A 15,024-nucleotide genomic window follows, 5' to 3' on the forward strand; every position below is an offset into this window, starting at 1 on the left:
ACACACCGCATTCTTCGGGTCAAACGGGGTTACGCACTCACGCAATTCTCTGATCTCGGGTATGCGACCTGTTAACGAATTAGTTTTGCGCACGTTTTGATCACTCCCGTCCCTGCTCGTCGCACTCGCACCCAAACTCTCGTCGAGCTTGCTCTGCAGTTCCTCTACCATGCGTTTAAGCGCTGCTATTTGGTTGGTCTCCACCTTTTTCTCATTTTTTCTTTCAGTGACAAACGCACTTGCCACCTTAAAAGTTTCAGTCTCGCTATCGCTCATCACTTTCACTAGATGATTTCGGGTTCAGCTATACTAAAATTGATCCTTTCCGATTCTTTCGCTTCCGATCGCTAGCTACTGCTTTATCCGTAATCCTGTCTACAGTGTAAGAAACAGCTTGTTCTTTCTTTAGTGACCGTTCTGCTCGACTGATACTTAGAGACTAATTTTATTAACTATCATTACATTATTACATTATTACAAAGTACACTAATACTAATACCTACAGCTAATTAGTTCGTGCAACTGTGTTAGTTCAATCTTAACAATAGTATTTTTCGCTTGCACTCTCCTATGCATTGCTGTTTATGTTAAGACTGGGAATGTTTTCGGGGGGAAAAATGTTAGCCTCGTATACTAAACCGATTCATTTAATTAAATTCTATATGCGCTATGAAAAATTGTTTTGTCAGAAAGAGAGCATACATTGTTTTAGTTTTGTTTTGTGGTTTATTAAGTTTATTTGTTTTGCCGAGCAAAGACGCAAAGGTGTTCCCTTTTTTACAAACATTATACCTAACATTACACACTTAAATAGGGTATGAATGGTGTTCGATTTACACAGAGACGACCCATGGTAATTAATTTGTCCATCTTGTTGTCCTATGGCACACTGTTTTGGATCAAATCGCGCAGGGTACATTCATGCGGGTTGAAAATTCATAGCTGCTGTATCGATGGTTAAAGCGTTGAAGTATGGGAAATGTGCATTTGGTATAACTATAGGCGTGCATATGAAGCAATCAATGTGTGCAAACAGGGTATATGATATTAGTTTCTGATCGTGCTACGGCCTGGTGGTGCTGTAAGTTCGTAATGGTAAATGGGGCTTGATGATTGATGCTCTTCGCTGTGTCATGAATCTTCCAAAGTAGTTTCGTCGATTTTCAGTATTCGTCCGGGTCGGATGTTCCAAAGCCTAGCAAGCTCATAAACCATCTTGCAACAAAACGGAACAGATGAACAAGGAAACAAGTGACAAATGTGAAAAGAAAGAAGCAGAAAAAAATGATGATGATAGTAGATGTTAGATTGTAAACATAGACACGAGATTGTAGCTGTACAAGCGTATCTACAAGCGAGACGAGGGATATGAGGACGCGTGTCGTTCGGTTGTAATTGGGACACTCAGGATAGTGGAAGTGTAAGATTGCCAGGAGCTCGCGAGTGTAGATGACGCCGTTGGTTTAAGTACCTGGCAATGCCGACACTGGGCGCTTGGCAGCCTATGACACCGTTGGCGAGCGGTTGCTCATACGGCGTGTAACCCGGCCGACACACACAGGCTGCCGATCGTATGCGGGTAGGAATTTTCTTCGGTTCCAACCACTGACCGGGTCCGCACGGTCCGCGCGTATAAAGTTTGTAACACTGGCGATTCACCTCGACCATGTCGGGCGTACTGTCGCAGGCACTTTGCGGTATTTGGTCTGCCTCATCCGTACAGGATTGGTCCAGATTCGAGATCACGCCCGAACACCCGCACATACCATTGTACGAGATGCCGTCGAGCGATGGGCGTGAGGTAAAGTCAAAGATGACCACCTGATGCAAGCTGCACGGACCCTGCGAACCGATACGGTAGCATGTTTTCTCCTGCGGGAAGTACAGCCGCCCTTTTTCGCACGGATTAACCGTGCAAACGTTTGTCTCGGTGACAAACGAACCGAACTCGCACGGTCCTTGCGTGTAGAGCTTGTAGCAGTAACCGTCCTTCCACTGCACATAACCATCCTTGCAGCGACATTCCGCCTTCATGCCACTGCTCGACCCATCCGTTTGCCGTTTACTGTCCGCCACGATAAACGTATGACCGAAGGGGCAGGGTCCAATCGTACCGAGCTCGTAACACTGGTTTGTCTCGTTGTGATAGTGTGGCAAACGCTCGTGACACGCACACTTCCGCGACGGAAGAAATAGTTCACCCGTACCGAGGCAGGGTCCTTTGGTGAAAAACTCATGGCAAGTTTCGGTGTCCTCGTGGTAGTAGTTACTTAGGTCGCCTTCGTTTTCACACTGTGTATCGCAAAGAAAAGAGTTGCCGGATATTACAAGCTGATCGGTTTATGGTTACAACTGTCACTTCACCTTGCACCGCGCAATTCCGTTGTTATCTAAACTGATGAGCTTTCCCTTCGGACAAGGGCCTTTGGTGTGTATCTGGTAGCATTTGTTGTCCTGTGGCCAATAGATCATTCCGCTGTCACAGATTTCCGTCGACTTGCAGACACCCCAGCGTTGTTTTGGTCTGTAAAAACAAAACCAAAAAAAAACAATCATATGTAACGTTTTAGGCAACAAAAAAACAGAGTTTTAATAGCCACAAACTATATCTTACATGGCACTCCTTCCAACCGAATCGGCAATCGGTGCAAAGTATTGGCCGAACTCGCACGGACCGCGTTCGAAGAGTTTGTGGCATTTCTTGGTTAGCGGTGATTGGGCGGTACCGGGCGGGCAGCGACATTCGGCCGTAGAACCGAGCCCGGTCGAACCGGCCCCGACCGGGCTGAGCTCCATCGTGTCGGGACAGGGATAGCCGAGCTGGAATATTTTAAAGCAGCGTTTGAGCGGTGGCCAGTAAAGCAGCTGCCAGCCGCCCGGTTGCGTAGCGCAGGGGTTTTTGTTCGGATCGCTCCATGGCGGTGGTACGATAGCCGCCAGTGACGTCGCTTGCAGGTTGTAGAATGTCAGCAGGATACACATCCATACGGATGCATGCCTCATCACAGTGCTGTGGAGTAAAGTATCGGGATAGCGACGGTTGGTGTTAATTAGTAGTATTTTATACCTTTTTCATTTGCTAATTAGAAATAAATGATCGTAATAAATGTTACATCTTAGGTTTTGAGGAAAATAAACATACTGTCGCTAATGGAGCATTGTGCTTATGCGGTTAGCTCGCTCTCTGTGGGATGCTAATTCACACAATATAGAGGCAAACAAAATCGGCAAAATGAAATTCATACATCTATTAGCCGCGGTAGCGTCAATCTGGGGTTGTTATTACTCTAAACAGATACGACGTTTTACCATGTTTGACAGCGTATCATCAGCATCTATTTGTGAATTTAGATGTTCATTTCAGTTAATGCCGATGATTGCACCGCCCCTATCGGTGATAATGCATAAATTTCCATCTATTCGAAAGCCCCGCTGCTTGTCACCCAGCATGAATCTTGACGCTCCGATATCTGTTCGGTCGTTATCACGTCCCAACCCCGCTAGCATAGATCCATAAAAGCTGGCGCTTAACCGCACACCGCACAAACACAAAAACAAACATCTGTTGATCTCGTTTCTGTTTTCGACAGAAGTAGTCTTTTAAATACCGGTTTTTAATGAGTGACTGTTTTGCTTACTTTTTGGAACTATCAAACCCCCCCCCCCCCCTCCCCGGGTTAATGAATCGCGTCTCCCGCAGGGAAAGTGAATGTCGCACGCTGCGTGCGACGTCGCTGACCATTGCTCAATACAATCGGCGTGCCATTTCGCACGACCGACCACGATGGTGGCCTACATTTCATCGTCCATCGTTTGCCGTTTCCCGAAGACTTTGTTCCAGATGCACTGAAAAATGAAAAATCACTCGCGAATGCTGCGTAATAGTGCGAATTTGTTAGCGTTGTTTTTTGTTGTTGTTGTTTAAATCCCCAGGCACCTTTCGGGCAATGATTTAACCCCATTTGGTGCCATTTCGTTTGGTTTGCCATCTGCTCCAGATATTATGCAATGCGGCAGTGACGTATTCCACGGGTGGTTGGAGTGGTTTCATGTTACGGGCTCGATATTGTTGAGCTCTCGCATTTCCGAATGTCCGCATACGGATCGCTGATGAAGCAGTTAGCCACGGGTGCCGAAGGTACCCGATAAAAGTGGAAGCAAAACATATCGTTTATTACCGGTAGTAAAGTGACAGTATTCAAGGCCACGGGTTCGGAAGCCGTTTAACGGTTCGTCACTCACCCGGTCATGCAGGTTTTTTTCCCCTGTACGATCTAAGCGAAACCGATCGACCGTGGACGTGTGGTCATAAATAATTCATGAAAGCGTTTCATTTACCACCTGCATCAATCACATTATGTGCTTGAGCCGAGACAGCTTGCATGTGAATTGTTCTGTTAATAATTTTCACCATTAAATTCGTATTAAATTAGACTTCTTAAGGATGTTTCAGTTTAATAACCTGTCTCTAAGATTATTTTACTTTTTCAGGGAAAATATTCCACCTGCTAGGACTCATTTTTGTAAGTTTAATTAAAAAACCGAGCGTTTTTCTTACACATCTCATAGCGTTAGTGTTTAAAAAACAGGAAATCTTTATCATCACTAAGGATAGACGGATGGGGTGATTGTGATGATCGGTGATTGTACGAATGGTAAACCGTTCCGTTGTTGTACACTAACTAATAACGTTGTCATTGTTGTTTACAAGAAACACCGCCGTCGGTGTGCATTCTCTTGTAGTTAATGACGGTGGTTTACCTTAGGAACTAAGGTAACATTGACACGATCCGTTTGGCACTAAATAATGATTTGGAAATTTGAATGGTGACAAGTTGATTGCAGTCCCCTAGCGAGATACCCGGCGATGATGTAAAGAAGGAATTACATGTACAATAATAAGCGAGTGGATCTTAAAGCTCTTTCAACTGGAGCGTGTTTTTTTGTGTTGTTATCAATTGCAAAATGCTTGTCATGATGTATTGAGGATGGCCACCAAAAACAGCAAAACCTACGTTCCAATACAAGCCGGAAGTTGTAGTTACAAACCCTTCACAAACTGAATCATTGTAAATGGGCAAAAGGCGTTAATACAAAATCACAGGCAGTAAGTGACGCTTTTTGTTCAACGTTGACCACAGCTTTCGTGGCAGGAACCTTTGGTATTGTAGGTTCGGGAATATAGTGGCGTTTCTTTTCCTTTTTTCTTCGATAGTTATATAATTCCAACCGCAAAGAAAAATCAAAGATACATTATCGGTCTGGAGGATAGGGCCACGGGATCAAATCCTTCGATCTTGTTCGAGTACCTTGATGGAGTAGCGCCCATACTCCAACACCGATGGTACAGCGGATGGAGTTGCTGCTTTGTGCATGTTTTTTTTTCTTCTCTAACATTGGTGAAGAAAGACAACACTTACGAACTCCTCCCCCCCACGAAAGATGGTTGTTGATGGCAGCCCAAACAATCGACGACTATTTCTGATCGAACGCATGGGTGAAGTAACGTGGTGGTTTTTACGTTTAAAAACCATCAACAGATTGGACCGAATGTTCGCGTGTGCGTACCTATCACATGTGTAGCCCTCAAACACGAATCTTCCAAACCGATCCCATGATCGGTACCTCGATTTCCATCCAGCGGGGTGTTGTTGCGCGAAGCAGATGACCTACAAATCTTGGCACCAATTGTCGGCGAACCGGGTTGAAGGTGTTGAAGCCCGCGGGTGATAAAAAGGGTTATGCAATCGGATAGCGTTGCTATTAATTTCGAAATGATTGTCATCATCATTGCAGGTCGTAAAGATGGCGATCGACATGCGGTTGCTGTAGTAGTTTGTACGGTAGTAGGACGTCTTGTGCATCCCAGGGTTTTGTTAGTTAGTTTCCCGCAGTGATTAGCCGCCGCTGATGCAACGGTGTTAGTTGTGACGGGATCTTTATTTTTCTCTCTCTCTCTTTCCCACTTTATGGTGTTAAAGATGAAATCAAAACCAAGCTAATGAGATGAACTGTTTTTGGTTTTGGGAATGGAATGCCAGGAGGTTTATATTTTTTTTTACTGAAACTACCTGGCTTTTTTTTCTCAGACCAAAACAATTGGATCTATTCGTTTATTAAATTGCTGAAATGCTAGTAATACATCATCAATGTTTGGTAGTGGTGGCACGTGCTGTTTGGCATTTAAAAAGCAACAGATAAAGGAAAATAGTAAAACATATAGCTTTAAAAGATGGTACGATTATTGTTAATTATTGCAAGATTCTCAACTCCTGGCCCAGATTCGATGAGGCCCGCAGGCGAAGTATGTTAATCTTAGTACGCCTACATTAAAGTACGCAGAGAAGTAGAACTGTTCATAAAGATCATGCAATCGGATCATGAACGGCCTTGGTGGAACGAGGTTACGATGTTAGCGCTCAGCTGTTGTGTTATTTCGCACCCTCTAAGCCGTGCTTCAAGCAGTGGAAACAATTAAAGAAAATTATGCAAATTAGTTAATGTTACAATTACGTTTTATGCAGCCAGTGCGGGAAATTTGTTTCGCTACAAGCTTGTAATAAGATTTATTGTATGCTGATCGTGTCACAATTTGGATGTTGAAAGCAAACGATAAAAAAAGTCATCGTTTCGTGGGAAGTGGTTAAGCGAAGTTGAAATATTTCATCATTCTTAATGTTACATTTTTTTTTTCTTTTTAGATTAATTAGTAACCTTGGATGAATATTCTGTTCAATATTGGTGGAACCTTTATCTTACTTATCTCAGGAAGTAATTTCGCTTCGAAGAAACCACATCAATCACCGCCATTTCTACCATCGACTTGCTTGCCAGAGAGTGTTGGAAAGCGTTAAGATTGCGCGTGGTCACGATTAAAATGATTATTAAAACCGCAAATTGTTTACACGAGCGTGGACATGCAGGACGTTTTGCCGGCGGTATTTTAAAGATCCAGCCAACCAGCAAGATATAAGATCCGGTGTTGGTCAACTGTTGGTTGAGGATGGGTTTTTCTGGTTTTGCGGACTTTTTTCCACCAATTTGTTGTGTTCGTTTCGTTATGAGTTTTTGGTCGAGATTTTTGTTATGCAACAATTTGCTTTAAATCGAACATAATTAAGAAAGAAAGTGAAATTTACAATCAGCAATATCTGCACTTTCACTGGGAATGTATTATGGTGTCAGTTGAAATTACCAAACAATAATCAATGTCACGTTAGAACTCTCACTTTAATGGCGGATTGGACTCCATTTTGCGTGCCGGATGAATTGATTTCATCCTCCATTACAGTCGCGCTTGTTTGAATGTGTGCAGCGCTTCGTTTGTTTTTTTGGTTCCTTTATAGACTCCAGCACTCCTTCTTGGGATGTGTGGGTGGCTGAGGGTGTGTTTTGTAGGTTTGTTTGATTTATTCACACACACTCTCGTCGGAGCGAATGTCAAATTGTCGTCTGCATGCGGTAATCTGTTTCGGTTGCTGGAGGTGAAAAACACTTTTCCTTTCTGCCGTCTGTCTGTAACCTGTGACATTTTAAGGGCCGACAGATGCCGATGGTTGTTCGCCTTGCAGCGAAACAATGGACTGACAATGGGCATGTCACGCGAGTGACTGATGGGAAGTCGTTCGTTCGTTTAGTCGTGTTTCGCGTCTCATTTGAATTTGCAATATGGACCCGTTCCCCGATGGTATCGGGTATATGGCGCGGGGGTGAATAGAAGGGGAAAGAATTAGTAAAGGTAAATGAGACAAAATGAAGGTGGTACCGCCGGCCGTGACTGTAGATGATGAGTAGCCGGAAGGAACCCATTCTTTACGGTGTTTGTTTCATTTTCCCATGTCGGTGTTGAGAAGGAAGAATGTATAAGGTTAATGCGGATAATTTTTATATATCCGTTCTTGTAAGTATAATAAAATAAAAACACGATTAAGTAAGCAGTAACAGTATGAGATAAGGTCAAACAGGAAGATGAAATACGCAGGAAAAGCTTTTGTGAAAGCTACTATTAAGTTATAAATTTGAAAACGCGAATACAGACCTGGTTGTGTTTGTTTTCGCATGGAAAAAAATGGACCAGCACAGGTGGAAACATGTTTGATTTTATACCTGTTTCCACCTGTGGCTTCGGCCAATCAAGCACTGTATGTGATTATTTAATTCCCAGCTAAAACCCTCCAGTAATCGATAATTTACCAAACGGATACAATGATAATCCGTACCCGGGTAAATCGTACTTGGTTTCCACAGCTGTGTAGATGTTGCTCACCTAGTTTCTTCCTCCGTGGGGGAAGCTCCATAAAAGCAAACCAGGCAACGTTCGTTGTCTATTTCCCGGGCGTACGATTGGGCTAGTACGGTTCGGCATCATACGTATGGCTACTTTCAGCGTCATATTAGCGATCGCGCCTTCGGGCGAACATGGGTGTGGATGGAATATGCAGTATGTGTAGTTTGAATGTACCGGCATTAAGCAGAAACGGTAATATAATGTTAGAAAGTTACGTCAGCCCTTTTTGAAGGGCGTTAAAAAAGGGATTTGATAAGTTCGGGGGATTTTTTTTGTAAAGAAAATAAACCAAGCCATGTGAAACATTTTTTTTCCCGGAAAAGTGAATTGAAAAAATGCAGAAGAAAGCATTTCGCTCGAAAGCGAAATGTCACTAAAGTGGGAAAAACGACCCACAAGCTCGGTCGGTTATTGGGTAGGATAAAACAAGTTTCGTTTCGGTTGCATATTCCAATCGACCTAGTACAAACATTGCCGGTTTTGTGCAATTACATAACCGCAAAACACACATGGCGAGATAATTTGTGTGCGCGTGAGTGAGAAGGTAAGGTGACCTGGCTAAGGAAGGAGACGAAGTAAGCATTCAAAAAGGAATGTAACAGAAGTTGGGCTACAATGCGATAAAAGTACATCTTGAAGAGCATGTGTATCTTGTGCTTCAATTGCTTAAAATCATTGATTTGCATAGCCGAAGATAGGGCAAATGAGAAACTAAAAAAGAAACGAAAGACTGCCATCACGAACAAGCGACGAACCTTTATGATAATGTGGCATGCATGATCGTTTGCAATCGATTGCATCGGACGGTAGTGGGATTCTATACAGTGGTTCTTTCGTTAACTGAGGATGAAAAGTGCAATGAGTAGGTCGTTTGGATGGATTTTTTTTTCTTTTTTGAAGATAATTTGTAAAGATCATTTAAGTAAGACGTAAAAAGATCACGGTTTTGTAGATATTTTTTTATACGCATTGAAAGTCTACTTTTTTGTGTTTGGCTGTGATTGTTACGCTAAACATTAGATTGTAACTATGCTTCTGCACTATTGTCAGTGCTACTCTGTAAAGGGAAACGGGTTAACTAGAGCCGGAAGAGGTAAATAATGTAACCGAAAACCGGTTCTCGGTTGAAAACGAATTCATAACTCGATCGTTTGAACCGCCAGACAGTTACAGTGAAAAAATAATGTTGACGAACCGATGGCAAAGTGTCTTCCTTTCATGCCATAGATTGCTTGAAGGTATTGGTTTAAAGCGATTTGAACGCGTGGTGTTTGATGCTTTGAAGGGTTGTATTTATTTCAACCGGCGTACGGCAACGATGATCGAGCCCGTTCCTTCCGAACGGTGATGATCATTCGGTTGCCATCCAGTTTTCACTCACTCACCTCACTTCGCCTGCGCTTAATCCAACTTTGATTCAGATGTGCAGCTTATTGAATTTTTTTTCCTGCACAGCCTCTTGTTACCCTCATTTGGCAATGTTGCCTCCATTTTTGCACCAATGATTGCATTGCATAAAAGCGTATCCGTCAATGAATGATGGTTGCATCTGGGATGCTGATGAACGACCAGTTTCGTTTGTGGTTGGATCTATTTCTCCTCTTTTCCTTCGCTTGAACTGTAGCCGAAAGAGAATATTGCAAGGCATGGTGGGTATGACGTGTAGTACGCAGCAGACAAACGAATGCAAACGCCGGAACATCGCTGATCCGGCCGGTTCGGTTGTACATCATCAGCTCTTTCCGAAAACGATTTTCGACGTCAGTCAATTACGGTTGCACGATGGTATGGCCCCCAAACCCATGACGTTACGAAACCAAACAAAAGAGTAAAACTGGTAAACTTTGCCGTAAAGCTTCGGTCAAGAAGAAGTGTTTGTGATGTGTAGCCTTGGCTGGTCGGAAATTGTTAAAATTCGTTGATGTTTGCCAAAAGAAAAAAAATTAACGGAAGATACTTCTTTGTTGCCTACACACGTACATCCGTTTCGGTAATTGTAATGGAGGTTGGTTTTAATAGAGGATATTTAATTTCTATCGATCGCTACGATTAGCTGTTACTGAGAAGCAAAAAAGCCTTTAAAATGGTGAGATAATATTGGTTATAAATAGGGTTCAATGACAAACTTTTGAGCTGTTCAACTGCAAGGAAAATAGTTCTGTCTGCAGTAATAACGTATGCTCTGTATACTACTGTGTACAGAATTAATACTTTTATTATTAAATTTGTAATAATCATTATAAAATACTCAAACAACAACTTTTGAAGCTTTCTTTTTACTGCAAACTGCATTCCGAGAAGAACAAATTTAACAATGTGAGACTCTTCGCGTCCTCGGGATATTCATGATCTGAAGCATTTATTATATTCTATCACATCTTTAAAAAGACCAGAGCATCAGATGCTTAGTTTGAATCACTCTTCAGGAGACCTGTTCACGAAGATCTCGAGAAAAGAGATCTGATTGTTATTCCAGGAATCTGATTGTTATTCCAGGAAATCCCATGAGGTCCACAAGTCAAACATTGAAATATCCGCACAACTTGACAGTGGATGGCAACAGCAGGTGTATGAATTCAGTATTTCAAGTTCAACTCCAGTGGGACAAATTTTGATACAGAGATTTGGGATATGGCCTCAAAATGTCTTCCAGTAGTTGGCAACTACATCATGAAGTGTCTTCAAGATTTATCTCAAGATAGTCTTTTTAGTATAAATTGGTCATCTTCAGATCAGATCTCTGGAGATGGTAGAATGGTAAAGAAATTTATTTCACCTTAAGTTTGCCAACCTTCTCAATATCCCTGAGAAGTGATTGACAGAACTTTTTTTGGAATTGTGGAGCTAAACCAGGAGGCAATCGATCACCATAGGCACCAAAACCACGGTTAACCAAAAGCTAATATTTACGTTAGAAATTTAAAAACCAAAAACCATTCAAATTTAGTTCAAATGCTTACATTGTAATGGCGATGTTGAAGAGAAAATTTACTTTGTGCCGGTATGTGTGTTTCGGTGACCTTTCTCTTTACACATTGCTTTGCGCAAGGTAATGACAATGAATGTGTTGCTTCTGTTGACTATAATTATGCATGCAAACCTTGTACACTATCCGTGGTCGATAGTCAAGGCTCCGAATGTAAAGGGAGATTACGTGCATTTTGTTGACTGTTAATGTTGAAAAAGAAAATCTGCTATCCTCACGTGTTTACTCAGGTTTTCCTCGTGACAAAAACTCGATATGTTAAGTACTCTTCCATGGTCGCTTACTTGGAACAAGGGCATTTCGCTCTCATAATCGTTTGATGTTAGTTGCTGTTACGCAAATGCTGATAAAAGTTTAATCGTCCCTACTGGTTCTCGAACGCGGTTTGGGGGAAAATTTAAACTACAATCAATAACCGGCACAGTGAAACTTTTAAATGTGAAGGTTGTATGCATTTTAGCGAAACTGCTTGCGGATGTTTCAATGTTTTTGGTTATTTTATCCGTGTTCAGCAACGTATCAACGTACGCGATATAAAACCCGAAGGTCTGTTAGTCGATTTTATTTAGCATTCGCAACAGTTCAAGGCAAAAGGATGTGAACTAGTATTGCGACATCATTCTTTGAGGTGAGTTCAGTGAGAAAGTTTTGTTCAGAAGGACATGGCAAAAAGGTTCACGGTCGATTATCATTATTATGATGTCATGTATTGACCATATCCAGTGCACAAAACTAAATTATTCGATTTTCTTATTATAATGAATTTTATTAAACTATATAAAATATGATATTATGAAAGATTAAAAATTACTTATAAATATTAAACAATGTTAACAATGTCTGTACCTGTTAATATTATGTTTTATGTGTATTTAATGGGCAAAACAATTCAACAGCAATTCAATCAACGCTACAAGTACTACACACCCATTAACCAATCGGCTTTTTCTGTTTGACGAATTAACTATCTGCATCGAAAGGAAAATTTGAAATGAAACGAAACGCGCGCTTCATTAGCAACAGTTGCCACGTTTTGCTTGTTCGATGATGATGCTAAATGAAATAGAAATTAAATTCGTTTTGCACCATGCTCTCGCGTTTCGCTGCTGCACGTTGCTCATTCTCTTCGCAATGAACAATGTCTAAGATCTGGTCTTGTTTGCGCTACGCATCGATCCGCCTGGTTTGGGTGGAGAAGTACTGCAATTTTGTTTGTTTTGTTAGGTTATTGGGTAGCTCATTAACAAATGTTGCATTGCATTGCTCGGAGATGTTTGCAATAACGCTACATGTCGAACATACGGCCAATAGACTTGCTTTCCCAATGCATCAATACCGCAATGGGGGAGATTTGCAGTTGGTGGTGGTGTTTTCAGGTTTTCTTCACTTTAAATCTCGAAACCAGCGACGTTACGGTGTGGTTCGTTTGCTAAAAGCAATCTCGAAGCCGGCTTCTTAAAGATGGCACGTGTCGGATGATGTGTGAAAGGATGAGTGAAACTACTTTTTGCAAAAAAGCTCTGTACCAACAATTTTGCAAGCATTGAATCGTTTTTCGCTTTTCGAACGAACAAACTTGGCATGGACTCGTTGCGGGGGCCGTAATTCAAGCAGAACGTGTGGAGGCTAATCGTTTTTAGCACGAAACACGAAATCGATACAAATGAAAGTAATTATGTGTTACAGGTGGTACAGTTCTTGGGTTTTTTTTCGTAAACATCCATTTTCGATGTGGAAAGTGACGTGAGATGTGTGCATCGTTTTATTTTCATCGAAAGCAATCCGATAAAACGGCAATTAAAAGTTGTCTAATCACTATCATTTCTTTTCGACGAGTAGATCATTATTATTTCTTTATTTGAGAAAAATACGATTTGTTTCTACATAAGATTCTACTGTTTAAATTGTTCTTCCTGATGACTACAGTTTGTCACCTTTTAGACGATACAAATAGTCGATAAAAAAAAACTTCACCATTGATTGAGTTGCGAAAGCAACGCTATACAATCGGACAAGGGAGGTGATAATGTATGCAAATCAATTCCATCTGTCACGGGCAATCCGAACTGGCCGGTTCGCTGGAAATGCCTCCTCCATTAGGAACAAAATTTAAAGTGCCAAGAATGGTACATTGCAGCCGTTCATTCTAGCGTGTTTACTAGCAGCACGGGACAAATGGGAACGCTATGGGTAGAACCATCGCGGTTAAAAAGGGGTTTATTTACCGTCGTCTACGGTGTCGATGTCTGTTTGATGAGAGACCCCTTCTTTGGGTCTTTGAACCGTTTGCTTTGTTTGTGCAAGCCATGGTTCGTTTCCGGTGCGGTGTGCTATAATGACGGGACCTCGGCAACAAACGCGCGTCAGGTTATTAGTTGGCAATGCAATGCTTCGTTTAAAATCCATTTATTACGTTCTACAGACGACCTGCTGGCGTACTTTCTAGCGTGGCCGACAATCAAAAGACTTGTGCTAGAAATAAAGCGACGAACCTTTAACAATGGGTAAATCTTAGCAATAAGAAGGATTATAGCAAACAAAAAACTTACGTTATTATAGCACATTAAACATTAAAAAAGAAGGACCGACACTACTGCTGCGTTTGCTGGATGTGGTGACTGCAATCCTTTGGTTCTATACGAACCTTTGTGTATTACTAACTATATTTTCTAACACTTTTTCTTTGATATAAATTTTGGGTAGATTTTAAACTTTTTCACATCTCTCTAATGACCATAGTATGGATATTCTTTCCACCAACTGATATGTATGTTGAATACTTCGCTCACTCGCGATCACACCAACGCTCGACAGAAGCACCGTTTGATCACGCACATGAAGTTGAATGAAACGGAATCTTAACTGCCGCCGCGTCCACGTTCTTGCCTTCTACACTGCCGTGGACAGTTAGGATCGACGCACCAGGTAGCCACAGGTTGGAACACGGTACACGGAATTCACAAAAAAAAAATACACACACTTGCACATAGAAAACCTTTTTTTCGAATGTGATCACCAGCCAGTTAGGTTTACGTTGAATGTCGCAACGGATGATTCCTTGGTGGAATTGAAAGGAATCGTCACCACTACGATGAGAGACGTGTTGCACCTACCATTCAACCGTGGGTATTGAAAACCTGTTTAAGGATAACTTCATGATCTCGAACCGTTGTTAGGCGTTTCGGTAGAATGCGATCTTCCGATGTTCTTTGTTACAGTACTGTGCAACAAAATCCTTTTTTGAGGTTGTCAGCTGGCAGCGATAATAGCGAATTTTAAAACCTGATGTATGTAACATGACCTCCGGTAAGAGACAAGCTTACACTGTACGTGGTCTTAACCACCTTTAAAACGGTCACTCCGTGGAAGACGCAACGGGCACGATCGTAACGGACGCAAGACGCAGCAAGACTGAGATCACGGTCTAGTGCTGCAAACGATGATCCACGCCGTTGCTGTTTTGTGCGGTTGTAAACGTCACCGTCGTTTCGCTCTCGGAGTTATTCCCACTTGGCGAGCAGCATATTGTGAAAGACGGTGCAAAGGCAAGCAGATGATAAAAGAACAGGTAGGAGCAGAGCAAAACGAGTGAGAAAGAGAGTGAGAGAGATTGAGAGAACTTAACCGATTGATCTTGAATGTGTAAGAAAATAAAAACGTGAAATGAGTAAAAACGAGATATGTTGAATGGATGAACAATTCTCGTGCTCAAAGAGTTGTCTAGACGTACTGCCAGACAAGCAAAACAAAA

At 41.9% G+C, this 15,024-nt stretch overlaps 2 protein-coding genes across 2 annotated transcripts in view; one reads left to right on the plus strand and one right to left on the minus strand.

Moving 5' to 3' along the window:
• Positions 1-15,024, plus strand: part of LOC125770893 (centrosomal protein of 135 kDa) — a 36,866-nt gene that overhangs the window by 17,597 nt on the left and 4,245 nt on the right. The window lies entirely within an intron of this gene.
• LOC125770897 (uncharacterized) lies at positions 550-14,678 on the minus strand. The gene is made up of 5 exons (XM_049440961.1): positions 13,823-14,678; positions 2,615-3,010; positions 2,365-2,524; positions 1,472-2,292; positions 550-1,215 (listed from the first exon to the last, which is right to left on the minus strand). Exons 2-5 carry the CDS (start codon positions 3,001-3,003, stop codon positions 1,164-1,166), a joined length of 1,422 nt encoding a protein of 473 aa, XP_049296918.1. The 5' UTR covers positions 3,004-3,010; positions 13,823-14,678; the 3' UTR covers positions 550-1,163.

The sequence above is a fragment of the Anopheles funestus genome, chromosome 3RL, assembly GCF_943734845.2.
Source record: "Anopheles funestus chromosome 3RL, idAnoFuneDA-416_04, whole genome shotgun sequence".
Classification (NCBI taxonomy): Eukaryota; Metazoa; Arthropoda; class Insecta; order Diptera; family Culicidae; genus Anopheles; species Anopheles funestus.